General features: G+C 41.6%; 1 protein-coding gene across 1 annotated transcript in view; it reads right to left on the reverse strand.

Annotated features, from left to right (window-relative positions):
- Positions 1-10195: 10195 nt before the first annotated feature.
- FBXO36 (F-box protein 36) overlaps positions 10196-18158 on the reverse strand; it is a gene marked incomplete at its 5' end in the record, with an annotated part of 100877 nt that continues 92914 nt past the window's right edge. Inside the window, one exon of the mRNA XM_082658096.1 lies at positions 10196-10670. Within this exon, the coding sequence (XP_082514222.1) occupies positions 10482-10670 (189 nt within the window). The 3' untranslated portion in view covers positions 10196-10481. The remainder of the gene's footprint in view (positions 10671-18158) is intronic.

The raw sequence follows: 18158 nt of genomic DNA on the forward strand, positions 1-18158 counted from the left end.
GGGTAATGAAAGGGACCACCAAAATAACAATAATCATAAAAGGTGGCTAATGGAAAGGAGAAACAAAAGCATGGCTAACATATGCAATATTACCTCCAATGATTCAAGAATTGCCTGTAAATTATTATAGATAATAAATTGCATGTCGTACTCCATTTGGTCCAACACAATGACCCGTTTGTTATCATGACATCTTTGGCTGCTGTGAAAGAACCCAGCTCTCTGTTTTTGATAAAGGTAATCTTAAATGCTGAGGCAACGTTTTTCTCTATATATATTTACCATTAAATTAGGATGATAGATTGAAAAACATGTTGTGTGTTTTAAAACTGACTACATTACTCCCTTACTTTTATTTACTGACAATACCAAATTAACAAGAGGCGGTGTTAAATACTGGGAATGGTGCTATACAGCTGATGCATTTTGATGCTTGCACTACTAGTTGTGCATCACAAATACGAACTTTTTATCCAATGACCCAGCTTTAGTTAAATATCCAAGTGAGACCTGCTTATGTTCAGTCTGTCCAGTTGTTTGTTGATTTACCATATTTTTAGAAGTGGTGATCTCTACCAAATCAAGTCCCTGTTTTACAAAGACAAAAGTAAAACCTACTTGCAATATTCATGTTGCCAACAGAAAAAAAAGAGAATGCTTATAAAGAATTACAGCAAATACATTATTTCCTGTTTAAATGTATCCTGATGATATATAGGGTTGATTGTATATTTGTTATGTGCTTTATAGGTTTCCCCTCACATATCCAAATACTTTTTATTTACATAAAACTAAATAAATTTTGTCCTCTTTAAAGATGGTCAGTGAGTTTTTGTACAAAATCTTTATTTTCTTATCTTTAAGAGGAAAACTCCTAAAATATAAGTGATAATTATCTGTTTGGTTCTTTCCCCTGGAAGAGTTTTTCTCTAGGTATGGTTATAAAACCACCGAGAGAGAATCACTGAGCGTGATTGTTAGAAGGGCCAAGTTCAGCTACAAAATTTAAAATGCACACACCCTATAATCCAGCAAATGCATTTCTAAAATTTTTTCCTACATATGAACAAAGACAAATGAACAAGGATTTTTTGATTTATTGTTTGTTATATAAAAGACTGGAAATAATTTAAATGTCCATCAATGGGAACTGTTAGAGTATGGTATTTATGCAACTGTTAAAAAAAAAAAAGACCGATTCATATGTAAAATTAGACAACAGTATCCAAGATATATTGCTAAGAGAAAAAAAGCAAGACATGTTTAATGTACCCCCAATTACATTTTTGCTAACTACAAAAAAGGTTATTCATATGGCTTGTATATATATATATATATATATATATATATATATATATATATATATATATATATATATATATATATAGAACATTTCTGGAAGGAAACAGAAGGAAACATTAACAGTGTTCAGCTCTGGGGAGGGAAGTTTGGGCTCTGGGGTGGGCCTGACTTTTTCCCTTATGCACATGAGGATTTTTCAATTTAAAACTTGTATCCAAAATTGTTTTAAATACAGATTCCTGGGGCTATTTAAAACCTAATGAATTGGAATCTTGGAGGATGGGACCAAGATATCTGCCTTGTATTGGACTGGCCAAAAAGTTCGTTCGGGTTTTTCATAAGATGTCACAGAAACACCCAAAAGAACTTTTTGGCCAACCCAATAAATAAGCTTATCAGTTGACTTTTATGCTCACTAAAACTGGAGACCAGCTCTCAGCATATTTAAGTGTAAAACATTCCAATCAATTTCTTTCTTTTTTTTGAAAAAGCCAAAATGAGTTTATTAGCATTGTTTTTTTCTTTTGATAAATGACTACTAGTGTAACACCTTGATAAAGAGAAGCTTGAGAGCTCTGTTATATTTTAACAAATTAAAAATAATTTGTTTTCCTGTTACAAAAGTATTATGTTACATGTTTATTAATACACTGAATTTGGTAAGCAAATAAGTATATATTAGTATATTGAAGTGAGTGTAAAAATAAGAAGAAAAAATTTAAATGTACTTCCAGTACCCAGATATAATCATTGCAATATCTTTTATACCCTTTTACTGTTTGTGCATGTGTTTCTCAAAAACAATTTTATACTTTTAAAGTATAATTTATAATTAAATTTTATTATAAATTATAAAGCAAATTATAATTTGTTCTTTGCATGAACACTCTATCAAGGACATCTTTCCGTATCAGTAGATGTGCATCTTCAGTACAGTGGTCTCAACCATTTTTTTCACTCCAGCACAACTGAGGCATTAAACACAGTTTTGATAATGTTATTCTGTCAACTCTTTTTTTAAGGGGTGAGGAGATGAGGCAGAGAGGAGGGAGGAAAAACGGTCAGTTTAAGTCAAAAAAACTCCAGATGGCAAATACCTATCTGCAACATCATTTTTAATGATTGTATAAACGATAATGGTTTAAAAACAAATTCCCAATTGTTAGCCATTTAGGTGCTTCTAATTTTTGCCCATAGTGTGTAATATTGTGATAAACACTCCTCCCTACCTCCAATCAATTTCAAATGCTTTTCCTGACTCCCTCACATTGATTATCTCCTTTTATGCATATGACATTCTGATTAATTACTATCCATGGAGCACTCCTAGTGTATAGTATTTTTATTCCACTGTCTGTCTCCCTAGTCTCTTTCCATTCAACAGATGTAAACTGGGCTCCTATTAGAACAAGGCAGGCTGATGCCAAGTGCCTGCCCTCGACTGGCCCGCGTGCAGAGGAAGCTGCTATTGCTGGAAGTGATGATGCAATAACAAAGCTAAGGGAGATGAGACTTGTAACCTGTTTAAATGAAACTGTAATTAATAATATAAAAGACACAGAGAGGTTCAATAAAACGAATGCAGAACAATCCCTAAGGTATGTCTGTTTGTCAAATGAAAGATGCAGACAAGTGCTAAACTTACAGTTCTCAAACTTTTGGGTCTCAGGTCCATGCTACAGTCCTGAAAACCAATGAAGTCCCAAAGATCTTTTGTTTTTGTAGGCTGTATCTTATTGATATTTACCATATTAGAAAGTGAAACTGAGAAATTTTTAAAATTATTTAGTATTGCTTCATTTTAAAATAATAAAGAGCCTACTATGTTAGTACAAATAAGATTTTTTTGAAAAGTAACCATACTTCCCAAAATTTTTTTTAGTAAGAATAGCAGCATTTTTTTACATTTTTGCCAATTTCTTTAATATCTGGCACAATAGAAGACAGCTGTGTTCTTATGTTTGCTTCTACATTCAATCTGTTTTGATATATGGTTTTGATTGACATATATGAAGGAAATTCAGCCTCATACCTATATGTAGTTGGAAAGAGAGGAGTATTTATTTTAATAGTCTTTTCAGATAATTGTAGTGTGGTTGTTTTTTTTTGATACCACAACAAAACTCAACAAGTGGTATTTCTTAAAGGTTATTTGCACTGTGTAATCTGACACCATATCATATAACTTTTTGTAAAACGTTACATTAAAAGCCTGTTTTGCACTGTGAATGACTCTTTTGCCCATTTAGGATTTTGTAACATAATGCTTTAGTAATTTGGAAAATACTAATCTACTGAGTTTTGTAGATCTTCCAAATGTTTTCATATCTCAAACAATATTTTTTTAAATCATATGATAATTGTGTGGTTCCATTTATATGAAATGTCCAGAATATGCAAATCCATAGACAGAAAGTGTATTAGTGGTTGCCAGAGGCTAGGAGGAGAGAGGAATTGGCACGTGGTATCTTTTGGGGGTGACAAAACTAGATAATGGTGATAGTTTCACAAATTTTTGAATATATAAAAACCATTGAATTATGTACTTTAAAAGGGTGAATTTTATGATATGTGAATTATATCTCAACTGGGAAGTGGACAAGCTCATGGAGGTTGATATAAGTTTTCCAGAATTCTTATTTCCTTTGGAAAGCTTAAATATTATCATTGGCAACAAATACTGCAGTTATTTTTCTTGAAGTGACAGTCTCATTTTCAATAATGTATCTGCCAAACATAAACATGGTATTTCACGAAAACTCCATAGTTGAGTTTGCAACTCAGTTACACAAGTGCTTTTCCTCAAGACAACCGATGGACTTCGATTTGCAGCTGATGTGCCTTGTGCATATTTTCCATTTCGAAACCAAGCAGGATCCTGCAGGGCCTTCCCAGGGACACCCCCCCCACCCCCACCCCACATCCCTCACCTCTTATTTGTAAAAAAGCTCTAGCCTGCTAGGCCTTCCCTGCGTTCCAAAGAGCAAATTTAATCAGAGAACTGAGAAAATGCAGAAAGAAAGGAAAGCAGTCAAGCAAGTCAAAAATAATAATGGGTTAGCCATAAAACAAAGTCAAGGACCTTTAGTTCTTCATCAAGGGCTATAGATAATTTCCCAAGCCATATCCTTGAGTTGTTTTGCAGATACTAAAACCCCCACCAGGTGGAAGAAGTTAACTGCATGCTGACCACCAGCAGTGTAGACCCCAGACGAGTTGGAACCAGAAGGTTGATGACTGAGATTCCCAAAACTTCATCCTATTACATCACCATCGACCAATCAGAGAACTGTGCGTGAGCTGACCACACACCCTGTGACCCCTTCCCTCACACTGTCTTTAAAAACCCTTCCCCGAAAGCTATCAGAATTGGGGTTTTTTAAGCATGAGCTGCCTGTTCTCCTTGCGTGGTACCCTGCAATAAACACTGCACTTTCCTTCACCACAACCGGGTTGTCAGTAGATTGGCTTTGCCACTCAAGTGGACCCAAGTTTGGCTTGGTAACAATTTTGTCACGCAGGATATTAAAAAGATGTGCAGTCAAGAGTAAAGACTTCATAAAAGGTGGTCATTTTTACTGTTTCCTCAAGGATGTCCTTAAGTGAATCTGGCCATTATTTGACTGCAAGCATAGCAATGAAAAATACAATAACCTCTGGTGTGTTTTGGTGGCATGGCTTTGACTCGTGCCAAGACATTAGCAGCACCCACCACTGCTGCTGCACCATCAGTGCAAACCTCAACACAGCTGCTCCAGGATCAACCACGAGAGTGAATCAAGTTATTCAGTATTTTGAAAGGTTCAGCACCCCTTGTGTTTCCTTCCAAGCATTCACATAAAAGATCTTTGTCTAGTTGGTGTGATACTAGATGAACACAAGCAAAACAGCGAGTCCAGCCACATCTATTGATTTGTCCATTTGTGAGACAGAAGTACAATTCTGCAGAGAAGATATTAACTCAGCCTTCCCGTTTGCAGCTAAATCTTTGATCTGACAAGCTACTGTATCATTACAAAGTGGCGCTGCTGTAATTTCTTCTGCGGACCCTCCATCCAGCCAGCATGCAGCAGTGTCAGCTGTAAGGCTTACATGTCTTTCTCTGGGTGCCAGAGGCACTTCCTGTGATGAAGTACCCTGCACAGTCACCTACCCTGCAGGGTACTTCAATGGCTTTGCCTCTCTGGGTTGAAAAGCTATAACAATCAATTTTTGGCTTTTAATGAACTCATCACATTTACATTTAAAATATTCAATTCCTCTTTCTTTAGACTCTGAATGATGTCTCTTAAAATGATGCCACAACTTAGAAGGTACCAAAAAGGTAAAATTTTAACATGATAAAGCCGTGGAATAGATAGCTTTTGAGTCATATTTTGTTTCATATTTACACTTTTTTAGTAGATTTCTGATTCATCTTTTTCTTCATGTTTAGGCTTAGATGGTGCAGCTGTGAGCTAAGAACGAGATTTCTAATCTCCCTTTTTTAAAGCTAATGAGCCATCAGCGTCTAAGAAAGGGAAACTGAGTCAGGGCAGAGAGCAGATCACTGGCAATGCATTAAAGATGCTACAGATGAACTGTGTGGACTTCTGACAATGAAAACAGAGAGAGTCGGGCCGAAGGTCTCAAATTGGCACTGGGTAGCCTCGTCCACTGTCAGGTGAAGTGGAAAGAGGTGCGAGTTCCTTGGGAAGGCCTGGTCCCCAGTGGAGGAAAGTATCAGGAAGAAGAGAGGACTGAGTTTGGGAAGGTCCCAGTGAGCCATGTTCCACTCTGTTATTCAGTCCTTTCCCTGGTTTTCCCTAAGAGCATCTAAGGGCCTTGAAGAAGAATTTATTTATTAGTATTTAAATAAGTTTACAATATTTATTTATAGAAAAATGGGCAACAATTTAGTTCATCAAAAGCTTGGAACATTCTCTGGCCAACTAAATTAGTATGGTCTCTCATAGTACACTCAAGGTCCTCCCCTTTATAATTTCAAATATGACCTTGGGCAAATTCCATCACCTTTTCAAGTTGCACTGGCCAAACGTGGTTTTGGCTCTGAAAGGAGAGGTGGTGTGGCGTTTGTGGTTAAGAACATAGACTCAGTAGGCATAGAGTTGAATCTCAGCTTTACCACTTATTAGTCATAAAACCTTTGGAAAATTAACTTGCCCTCCCTGAGAATTATTTAGGCTTTGCCGGCCATACAGTCTATATTGTGGCTATCTAACTCTGTCACTGTGTGTCATAAACCGTGGCACAATAAAACTTCATATACAGAAACAGGTGGCTGGTTAGATTAGATGTATGCCATAGTTTATAGACCCCTGGTCTATAAGACAGAAATATCATCACTTACCTTCAAGGGTTGCCGTAAGAATTAAATCGGTTACTACCTGTTTATTTCTTGGTAACCAGTAGACAATCAATGGAAGTTGCTATTATTATTATTGTTCCTAAGGTTATTCCAACTCAGTCCGTGACCATGATCTATGGCTCTCAGACTTTCTGGATGGGCAGAACAGATTTCCCAATGGAAAATAGCTTTTCTGAATGAAGATCTCTGTTTGAGGGAACGTGATAAGCAGGAAACAGCAAGTCCTTCGTAGCTCCCATCCCTGAGGGTTCCATGTTGCCAGGGCGAAAGAATGCTATCCCAGTGTACAGACGATCTCATTTCAAAACAATAAACATGTAAAGCTAAGATGTTAATTTTACTTTGTAAAATGACCTGCTACGTAATAGAATGCTTTTAACTGCAGGTGCACACCTTTCTTTAGTATGGTCCAACCATACTATTTAACATCCAGCCAAAGGCATCCATTTCAAGTGGAAGCCAACTGTTCAGAGTCGAAAAGCTTGGATTCTCTCTCACACTGTATCATATCACAACACAAACTGAAGATAGAGGTCATTACACTAAAGCTCAGAGCAAAAAACTATGCTGCACAGATGTTTTATGTAAGGTCTTTTGATATTATTCTTCAGCAGCTGGGCAGTTGGTTTGGGTAATAAATGAGGGCTGATGACCATCTTGTACACAAGCAGCTCAGAAAACAGCAACAAGTGGTAATTAGTGATTTGACCCGACCCCTGCTTCCCACCCCTCCCCCAAATATAATCACAGCCTAAATTCTTGGCCCTACTCAATAAAACAAAACATTGTGGATTCCATATAATCGAGGTTTAATGCATGTACTATGCCAACCTGTTCAGGAAAAAAAGCAGCAATAGAAGTTGACATTGAGTATAATATATTTATTTTTTAGTTTATAAATTAAATATTCACATTTGCTATTGTTAATAAATTGTTCTTGGACTTCCCTGGTGGCACAGTGGTTAAGAATCCGCCTGCCAATGCGGATTCAAGCCCTGGTCCAGGAAGATCCCACATGCCATGGAGCAACTAACCCCACGTGCCACAGCTACTGAGCCTGCGCTCTAGAGCCTGTGAGCCACAACTACTGAGCCCGCGTGCCACAACTACTGAAGCCTGTGTGCCTAGAGCCCGTGCTCTGCAACAAGAGAAACCACCACAATGAGAAGCCGGTGCATCGCAAGGAAGAGTAGCCCCCGCTCGCCTCAACTAGAGAAAGCCCGCACGCAGCAATGAAGACCCAACGCAGCCAAAAATAAATTAATTAATTAATTTAAAAAAACAATAGATTGCTCTTATAACACTAAATATATAAATCATCAGAAAATATCAGTATTTTACTTTTACAATTACAATGGTGAATGAGAGCCGAGTAGAAACGCTTTTGAGTGAAGAGATGAGAAAAGGCAAAAGTATAAAATGCTGTGACATTTTACTCTGAAATATGTCATGAACGAAGCAGATTTATCCGTCCACATGAAAGCTGTCAACAGAGGCAGAGAGGCAAACCATCACCGCCTCCCTATTGAGGCGGGAGAGAGAGGCAAAATGATAGACCACTGGGAGTGCTGGTGCCGCGCAGGATTTTAGGTTGATGATACTGCTCCTATTTTAGTAAAAATAATTATAATAAGGTAATAAGGCACTCAAATTATGAGGACAAATAATTATTGAAATAATCTAATAACCTATGCTATTTAACTATTACTTTAAAGTAGCCAACATATTAACAACTCATTTTTAATTATTTAGCTTTCAGCATCTATATTTATCTTATCTTTTATATAGATAGTAAGTTTTCAAATGGCCATATATGTGTTCTTACTGATTCATGTCGAATCTAGATTATTATACATGCCCATAAGCTTTCAGAACTCAGTTGATAAAACATTACACATGAAATTTTTTAAGCTGTTGGCATTTTGCATCGATGTTACAAATGGGTTGTAATTTGGTATCTACGCAGTTATGCTGTGCACACACACAGCTGCCGTATACACGTGGTATTAACCTGTCACTGAAAACCTGGCCCGGAGTGAAGTCTGTAACTTCCGGGCGAAACGAGGCAGCGGGAGCCGCACAGAAGCATGGGCCCTCTGCCTGCCTGCTAGCCACCAGACACAACTTTGACAGGCTCTTCATCTGCAGGAAGGAGACTGCATTTGATTTCACAGATGTCCCTGGAAATCCAAGACTGAGTGTTAAGGGTGTGTGGATGGGGGTTAAAGTCTGATCTGATATGAATCCAGGTTTAGTAAAACAGAAAAGAAAGAATCTGTCATTAAGCTATGGCTATGGAGCTGTTCCAGAAGGAGTGAGGAGGGGAGGACAGCCAAAGTCCCCTTCTTCCCCACCATTTGGGAGATTCCAGGGCATCACAGGAAGTTCCTCTAGCGGGAGGCAAGCGCGGGGTTGGGAGGGCATTATTTTTCTATGTAGCGAAGTGGAGATTGCAGGCAGGAAGAGCTCATGGCGTTGATAAGGTGATGGGAGGTTGAGAGCTACTTTGCTCTGTAGCCTAAAAGGAGTCACGAGACTATTTGCTGCTGTGAGTGCCTTGTCTGGGTACTTAATTGCCATGAGAAAGTAGGAAGAAAACAATTGTTAAATAACCCATCTCAGGGAGGTAGAATTTTCTCCCCTGAAACTGTACCACTTTTGCCCCTCTGCCAACTTAACAGAATACAAAATGTACTTGGGTTTTCACTCAGTTACCCACAGCCTGTGTTTTAAAAATTCCCTGTTATACTCACATGTGGAATCTAAAAAACACAACAAACTGGTGAATATAACCAAAAAAGAAGCAGACTCACAGATCTAGAGAACAAACTAGTGGTTACCAGTGGGGATGGGGAGGGGGAGGGGCAATACAGGGGTGGGGAAGAAGGAGGTACAAACTATCAGGTATAAGATAGGCTCAAGGATGTATTGTACAACACAGGGAATATAGCCAATATTTTGTAATAACTGTAAGTGGAAAGTAACCTTTAAAAATTGTATTAAAATTTTTATACAATAAAATTTTATATAAAATTTTTATAAAATAAAAATCAAACACCCTCCCCCCAAAAAATCCCTGTTATAATAGCGGTAACTGTCCACATTTCTTTGGGGAAGCCGCACCTCTCTTAGAAATATTTATGGGTTTATTTGACAACGTAAAGTCCTGGGAAGTTGGACTCTGCACGAGGTCTGCAAGCAGAATGTCTAGAATTCTCTCCGGCCATGTCCCAGGGCCAGATCAGAGGCTGTTCACGAGGGGGGATGGAGCCTGGCATCCCGGGTCCCGAGGGTGGGGGACCTGAATACCATCTTAGCGGAGCAGAGTCAGGAAGGCAGCTGCACTCAGCAGGAGTGTCTCCCGCTGCCCCTGTCCCCTCACAGTTCCCTATGGGGACATGCAGCCACCTACTCATGGATGGATTCAGATGACAGACACCAGGAAATAATTCAAAAGCCGTGTTCCCCTTTCCAACGCCTAGATAAAATACATACGTAATAAAAACCTGCTAATAATCATTTATTGTTTGTTACCATACAGCAGAAGCCTCTTTTCTGATGGGTGGCAGGGCATGGGCGCCTCCTGTCCTGCTGCCCCTATGCTGGGGCCATGAGCTGACCCTCCCTGTGGCAGGGACCGTGGTTCGGGCAAAGCCCAGCAGAGGCGGTGTGCTGCATTTGTGTGCGAGTACTCTATGGCTTCTTGAATCAACAAAACCTTAGTTCTTAATCAAAGGCAGCAGAAGAGGTTTGGACACAGATGGAAAACACAGCCATGCCTCAACTCTCCTGCAGGTAGGAATGTGTGACCCTAGAGCTCACTGCTCCTCTGGCTTCCTTGTTGTTGTATCCTCTTGCGGAGGTGCCGCTGGAGCTGCAGCTTGTTGGTGAAGAACATCTGTCTCCAGCCCATTTCCTGAGCCAAGGCTCTCATTTCTGGGGTGATGTGGTCACAGGCAGACTGGACGATCTGCTCCCACAGTTTGCCTGACGTGCACAACTGTGGGTGGAAAAAGTCAGAGGTGGGTGACATCATACATGGGTTAAGGAAAAGTTCACTCACTCACAACATCACTATCCAACCCCTGCTGCCTGTGAGACAACGGAGGAAACACCACGGGTGCACAAAGGTGTGCCAGACACAGTTCTGACTCCAGAAACTTCCTCTTTGAGGAGAGGCAAGTGCACAAGTATCTAAAGGATGAAGAAATATTCGATTAATGGAATAAATCAAGTCCTGATCTCATTTAAGATGCAAAATTTGAAAAAGAATAGATACATGTATATGTATAACTGAGTCACTTTGGTGTACACCCGAAACGAACACAACATTGTTAATCAACTATACTACAATATAAAATAAAAAGTTTAAAAAAAAAGATGCAAAATGTGACACAGTTATAAACAGTACACATACAACATGATATGGTTAAGTTTACACATGCAACATTATGTGGTGAACTTCCAGTTAGCCACGTAACAGGCTGATAATGGTGTGGTCAACTAGTCTTCACCGAGGGCTGCAGCAGTTTCTCGAGGAAAAGCGTTGCTAACTCCTGCTCAGCTTCATGTTTAACCCTTGCTTGAGTCACCTCTCCCCGGGCTTGTACAGCGGACACCGTAGGTCACTGCGGGCTACTCAGTAGCGAACCGCATTGAAGCGGACAAGCAGCCCTCGGAGACTGCCAGCCAGCACACCTAAAATTTACACATTCCTGGTGCCAGGGTCCCGTCCTCATGTTTTATTCGGAGTCCTTTGCATGCATGACATCACACCATGCAACAGAGTGGCCTACAAGATGCAGTCGCTCCCCAAGCCTGCCAGACACATGGCAAAGGGAGCCGTTCTCTGGGAATAATCTTCCCAGGGATGTTCTTCTGCAGTCTGGGCCTTTACCTGAGGGCCGTGAAGTTAAGGACAGACAAGACCCCTCTGGCCCAATATCTGCACAAGACCACTTTGCCCTCCCTCCAAGTTCAAAGCTGCCAGAGTTCAGCTTCCATTTACCCAAGATTTCCTACTAGGACTTTTTCAATCGTCACTATCATTTACGGCAACTATGTTCATCAGTCTCCCGCTACTTTTTTTTTTTTTTTTTTTGGCCGCACTGCTGGGCATGTGGGATCTTAGTTCTCCAGCCAGGGATCTAATCCACATCCCCGGCAATGGAAGCGTGGAGTCTTAACCACTGGACCACCAGGGAAGTCCCATCAGTCTTCTGCTACTAAGCACTCTTAACAGGAGATTTCCTAATCCCTTGCTTCCATGCCCCAAATCTTTCCTAAAGTTAAAGCTTCCATTACATGTATTATTTCCGACCTTAGAGATAGCCGTGACTCTTTGGTACCTGTATGCAAGACTAGGAACATTGAAAGGTGCTTGGATATTTGACGCTGCGTAGTGATAACTCCGGTAATATGAAATGTGCTCAAAGAAGGGTCTCACGTGGGCCCCAGAACGCTTCCTGGCTCCATCCTTCCTGTGCCAATTGTGCGCTCAGGGAAGTTCATCACCAACCTGATTCTCCTGTCACATGTGAAAATCCAGCAGTGGAAAGAATAGGCATGACAGAGGATCATTAAGGAGCCCACAGTTCCTTTAAACTGGTGGGGGGTGGGGAGCGGTGCAGAGCTTGTGGGCTGAGGCTCCTGCTTCCTGCTCAGACCCTCCCAGACACGGCCCCCTGGAGCAACTCACAAAGACTCCTCTTACAAGGAGGCAAAGAAACACAAGAAGCAGATGGGCCGCTGGAAGGTCAATAATGGTGGGAAACAAGATTATCTATGGATAATGATCTGTGCAGACCCTGTGTCTGTGAATAATAAAGAGAGTTGATCTGACAAAAATTAGGTTGAACTAATTACTTCACTATTTAAAATTAGAGGGCAACTTTAACACTTAAATAGGAGAAGCAGACAGGCATGGTAAAGTCCCTCCAACTCCAGAATACTGAATCCAGTTGGGCTCTATTTAGAAAGGCGGGGGCGGGGGGTGGGGGTGGGGGTTCTGCAGAAAAGGCCTACACTCACTAATCATTCTTCCTTTCCTTAGAATTTGTTTTAGTTTCGTGTACAGCCTTTAGCCCTCAGCAGTCTAGACACAGCAAATTAGAAGGCTGGTTGATGCCATCAGAGGCAGAGTAGTGAAAGCAGAGAACAACGGGTTGCGAAACTAACAATAAGGGAAGAAATAGAAAAGAGAAATACAAACTAAAGTGACTATAGTTTGGTCCATTTAGTGTGGAGATAAGCTGCCCCACAATTTTCAATAGCCTATTCATTCCTCCATTCATCCATCCATCCAAACTGTATGGAACACCTATGGTACTGGACAGGGCCCCTTGTTTCAGACCACAGAACATATTCTATGTTGTTTAAGCTGAGAGGGATTCAGTACAGGCAACAGGAAGCTCACAGAATATCTAGTAAAACCAGAGGGAAACGTTCAATGCTCTACAGCCAGGAATAACAGCAGCTAGATGTATAAAATAGATAATTAATGATTAAAAATAATTCTACTATAAATACCCTTGTTACATATATGTTTATTAACACATGATTTTCTTTAAAGTACATTCTTAAAAATTTAACTTTTCAAAAGAATTGAATATATACCATTAAAGTATCCTGTAGAAAGTGTTTCCTGACTTATAATTCCTAGAGTAGTGTGAACAGAGCATCACCATGCAAAATAAATCCTCAGACTTCGTTGGCTATAAAGGTGTCTTCTTTTAATTTACATTTCTTTGTTTACTTATGAGATTGCTTTGTCGAACTTTGTTGATTTCTGTATTTCCTCTTTTGCTAATTGTTCATAATCTCTGTTCATTTTTGTATTATGGTATTATTAGTCTTTTACTTACCAATTTATAATAATTCTGCAAAGTTAATCATATGTTGCTTATTTTCTTTCTAAAGTTTGGGTTATTACTTTTTTTTTTTTTTGGTAACATCTTTATTGGAGTATAATTGCTTTACAATGGTGTGTTAGTTTCTGCTTTACAACAAAATGAATCAGTTATATATATACATATGTTTCCATATCTCTTCCCTCTTGCGTCTCCCTCCCTCCCACCCTCCCTATCCCACCCCTCCAGGTGGTCAAGGGTTATTACTTTTACATGTGCAAATTAAAATTTTTTTAAATTTTGTTTACGGGGATAGAATCAAATCTAATAGTCTTTTTCAAAATTAATTAATTAATTAATTTATATTTTTGGCTACATTGGGTCTTCGTTGCTGTGTGCAGGCTTTCTCTAGTTGCAGCAAGCAGGGGCTACTCTTTGTTGCGGTGCACGGGCTTCTCATTGTGGTGGCTTCTCTTGTTGCGGAGCACGGGCTTTAGGCGTGTGGGCTTCAGGAGTTGTGGCACACAGGCTCAGTAGTTGTGGCTCGCGGGCTCTAAAGCGCAGGCTCAGTAGTTGTGACGCATGAGCTTAGTTGCTCCACGGCATGTGGGATCTTCCTGGACCAGGGCTCAAACCCGTACCCCCGGTACTGGCAGGTGGATTCTTAACCACTGCACCACGAGGGAAGCCCTAATAGTCTTTTATATATGGTTTCTGCCTTTGTTTATATGCCTATAAAGACTTTGTCTATTCCAAAAACATTTTTAAAAAATTAAAAAATATATAATAGATAACTAATGAGAACCTACTGTATAGCATAGGAACTCTACTCGGTGCTCTGTGGTGACCTAAATGGGAAGGAAATCCAAAAAAGAGTGGATGTATGTATACATGTAGCTGATTCACTTTGCTGTACAGCAGAAACTAACACAACATTGTAAAGCAACTATACTCCAATAAAAATTAATTTTAAAAAAAATCAGGGCTTCCCTGGTGACGCAGTGGTTGAGAGTCCACCTGCCGATGCAGGGGACATAGGTTTGTGCCCCAGTCTGGGAAGATCCCACATGCCGCGGAGCGGCTGGGCCCGTGAGCCATGGCTGCTGAGCCTGCGCATCCGGAGCCTGTGCTCCGCAGCGGGAGAGGCCACAACAGTGAGAGGCCCGCGTACAGCAAAAAAAAAAAAAAAAAAACAACTCAGTAGTCAGATTAAAAAACGAAACAAGAAACCCAGACTGTTCTAGTGGAAATCTCACTGCTTCTGCTCCCCAACACTCAGCACCTAAAGATGTGCTAACGCCTTGGACCGGACCCTAGAACCTCCCCTACAGGCCTCAGCGCCATGCTGGCAGGAAAAGCACGGAGGCTGCCCCACCTGGCTCACCTCTTCCTTCCAAGACTCTTGCACATGGGTCAACTTGACAGAGCCCAGGCTACGCCCAAGACACTACTTGCAAAGGCATCCATGAAATGTAGCTTTTATCTTTCTTACCTTCACAGCACACAAAGGCAACTCCGTGTAGTGTGAGGGAGCTCAAACGGGCGTGAAGCCAGCCAGCCCACTGCATGTCTCCTCTGTCTGACCTCCTGGCTGTTCTTATCCATACAGACCCTTCTTCTCACACATACAGACCCTTCCTCTCACACGTAAACTTCCCAATGACGGCAGTAGCAATGCTCCACCTAACGCAAAGCAACTGCCCCTCATACGGTGACAATGCGTTTATTCTCTGCCTTCACCTCCACCTCACTCCCGCCAAATCCCAGCAGTCACTACAAACCTCTGGGTAGTGTTTGTTACCTCTAGTTAATCCCAGTTCATCTTTGTATCCTAGAATTATAAAGTTAACCAGTACCGACTTGCCCTGTATAAAATAATAGAAGAAAGGGAAAGAGGAAAATATTGGTTTACATATAAATGTACATATCAGGGCTTCCCTGGTGGTGCAGTGGTTAGGAATCCGTCTGCCAATGCAGGGGACACGGGGTCGAGCCCTGGTCCAGGAAGATACCACATGCCGTGGAGCAACTAAGTCCATGCGCCACAACTACTGAGCCTGCGTGCCACAACTACTGAAACCTGCGTGCCTAGAGCCCGTGCTCCACAACAAGAGAAGCCACCGCAATGAGAAGCCCGCACACCGCAACGAAGGGTAGCCCCCACTCGCTGCAACTAGAGAAAAGCCCGCGCGCAGCAACGAAGACCCAACGCAGCCAAAAATAAATAAATTTTTTAAACATGTACATATCACTGGGTGAGGAAGAAAATATAGGGAGCTACTATAGTCCTAGGTTCTGCAACTGGTCACAAGCAGGAGTTGTGTTTGTAATTTTCTCATTCTACTACTCTTTCCACCATCCTTTTGTTCTCAGCCAGCACCTCAACTGGTCAAGCTGCTATACTTGCTGAGGTGATCCAAACCGTCTCCGGTTCCTGCTGGGTGTGAGTACTTCTTGATCTCTCAGGTAGAAGATGCTTTAGTCTTCTTTAAATAAGTTTTGCCATTGAACAAGCCAGTATTAGAAGGCACTCACAGAGGGGAATCCCTGGCTGTCCAGTGGTCAGGACTCTGCACTTCCACCGCAGGGGCCAGGGGTTCCATCCCAGGGGATTCCTCCCTGCTTGGGGAACTAAGATCCTGCAAGCTACGCAGTGGAGCCACCCCCAAGAAAAGAAAAAGAAAAAACAAAGCACTTGCAGGGATGGTCCGGGTTCCAGAAATACTTCTCTGTAATTCCACTGTGAACAAGCAACTCTATTTTTCTCTAATAAACATGATTAATCACCAGAGCCAACACAGTAATGCCCATTTGGGGATTTTTTTTTTTTTTTTGCCTGTTTGTTCAGTGGCATTAGGAGCCCCAGATAGCCTGGGAGCACTCTTCATTCTTTTAATTTCTAGTTCAATGGAGTCATTGTTGTTCTTTAGGCGAAACTATTCATTCTTTGACTATCAAGATCCCTTACCTACTAGAAGCCTAAGTTGTGGAGAAGGAAACAACACTTTTTCACATAGGTGACTATGTAGGATTCTGAGATGATACTCCCACTTCCGTCCTTTGATTGTAGCTACAGAAGAAACAGGACCACATTCTGGCCAGTGACCGAGACCATATAATACATCCTGTAAGACCGCGCTCCAACGTTGTAAAGTGTTGTCCGTTAGCTGATGAGGGATTAAGCGCCTCCAAGAAGCCGTGAGGACAAGTATTTCTAGACAGTGGAGTATGCAAGCTAAGAGCAGGAAATTGTGTACTCATTACCGTATTTATTTGTGTCTACTTGTTTAATAAATGAATTTATTTCAGCAAAATAATCTGAAGCAATCTTGTACGGGCTATGACGATGGAAAAATAAGGCATTTGGTCAGTTTGCACACAATGCTGCTGAAGGAGCATGGCGTGCCACAAAGCCGAGCCACACCCAGAAGAGGTAACCCATCCAGGGAGGACACATCGCTGCTTTCTCCTTGGTGACAAGCGTCCAGTGTAACTGACCTACCGCCTCGTTACTGATTGGACCCCCTGGAGCATGGCGCCTTCCTGGGGACTCGGCATTGCCTCTCCTGTGACAGTGGGCAGGTTAATCTTGAAAATAAGAGACTCATGTGGTTGAGTCCGTGCACAATTTCCATCCTTGCCACCTGGGCATTTGGTTTATGAGCCCAGCTGGGGAAAGGAGCTGACTGACACCCATAGAGCAAACCACCTTATCATCTCATTACTGGAAGCATCCTCGGCACTGAGTGCTCTTTGGTGAGCAGTCACGTGGGACACAAATACCTTGATTCTTTGGCTTACTCTGAAAAGTCCACCCAAATACCTCTTCCCCAAAACTCCTCATTAATCTCCAAATCTTGTTCAAGACTTTGACCATCTAGGCAAAACATTAGCCTTTGCCCCACAGAAATCCAAGAGCTGTTTCTCAATAGCAGAGCAGTTATCTGTAAAAGCATCCATGCCTTTACTCTAAAACCCTGGAGGTACGAGGTGTAATTTTCCTGATGACGCATGCCATAACTTTCAGCAAGGATCCAGATAGACCATGGCCATACAGGCCACAGACGCTCTGAGCACCATGAAATCTGCTGGATCACAAGGAGCCAGTGACTCAGCTGCTTACACTGCAAGCTGGGCCCCATTTAAAACTGGCAGCTTTATTGGGCTATTTGGTAAATGAATCAGAGAAGCAAACTCAAATGTGCTGTATGTTACCTTAAAACTAAAAATATCCACAAAGAGCTGTGCTGTTTTCTTAGGATAGGAAGTTACAATAAGGCAACGGATTCTAGATAACGCATTGAGATGGCAGGCCTCTCAATTTTTTTTTTTTCTTTTTTTTGCGGTACGCGGGCCTCTCACTGCTGTGGCCTCTCCCATTGCGGAGCACAGGCTCCGGACGCGCAGGCCCAGCGGCCATGGCTCACGGGCCCAGCCGCTCTGCGGCATGTGGGATCTTCCCGGACCGGGACACGAACCCGCGTCCCCTGCATCGTCAGGTGGACTCTCAACCACTGTGCCACCAGGGAAGCCCCTTAAAGTATTATTTTGTTGTTGTTGTTGTACGCGGGCCTCTCACTGCTGCGGCCTCTCCTGTTGCGGAGCACAGGCTCCGGACGCGCAGGCTCAGCGGCCGTGGC

This window comes from Grampus griseus (assembly GCF_964374135.1).
Source record: "Grampus griseus genome assembly, chromosome: 7".
NCBI classification, from domain to species: Eukaryota; Metazoa; Chordata; class Mammalia; order Artiodactyla; family Delphinidae; genus Grampus; species Grampus griseus.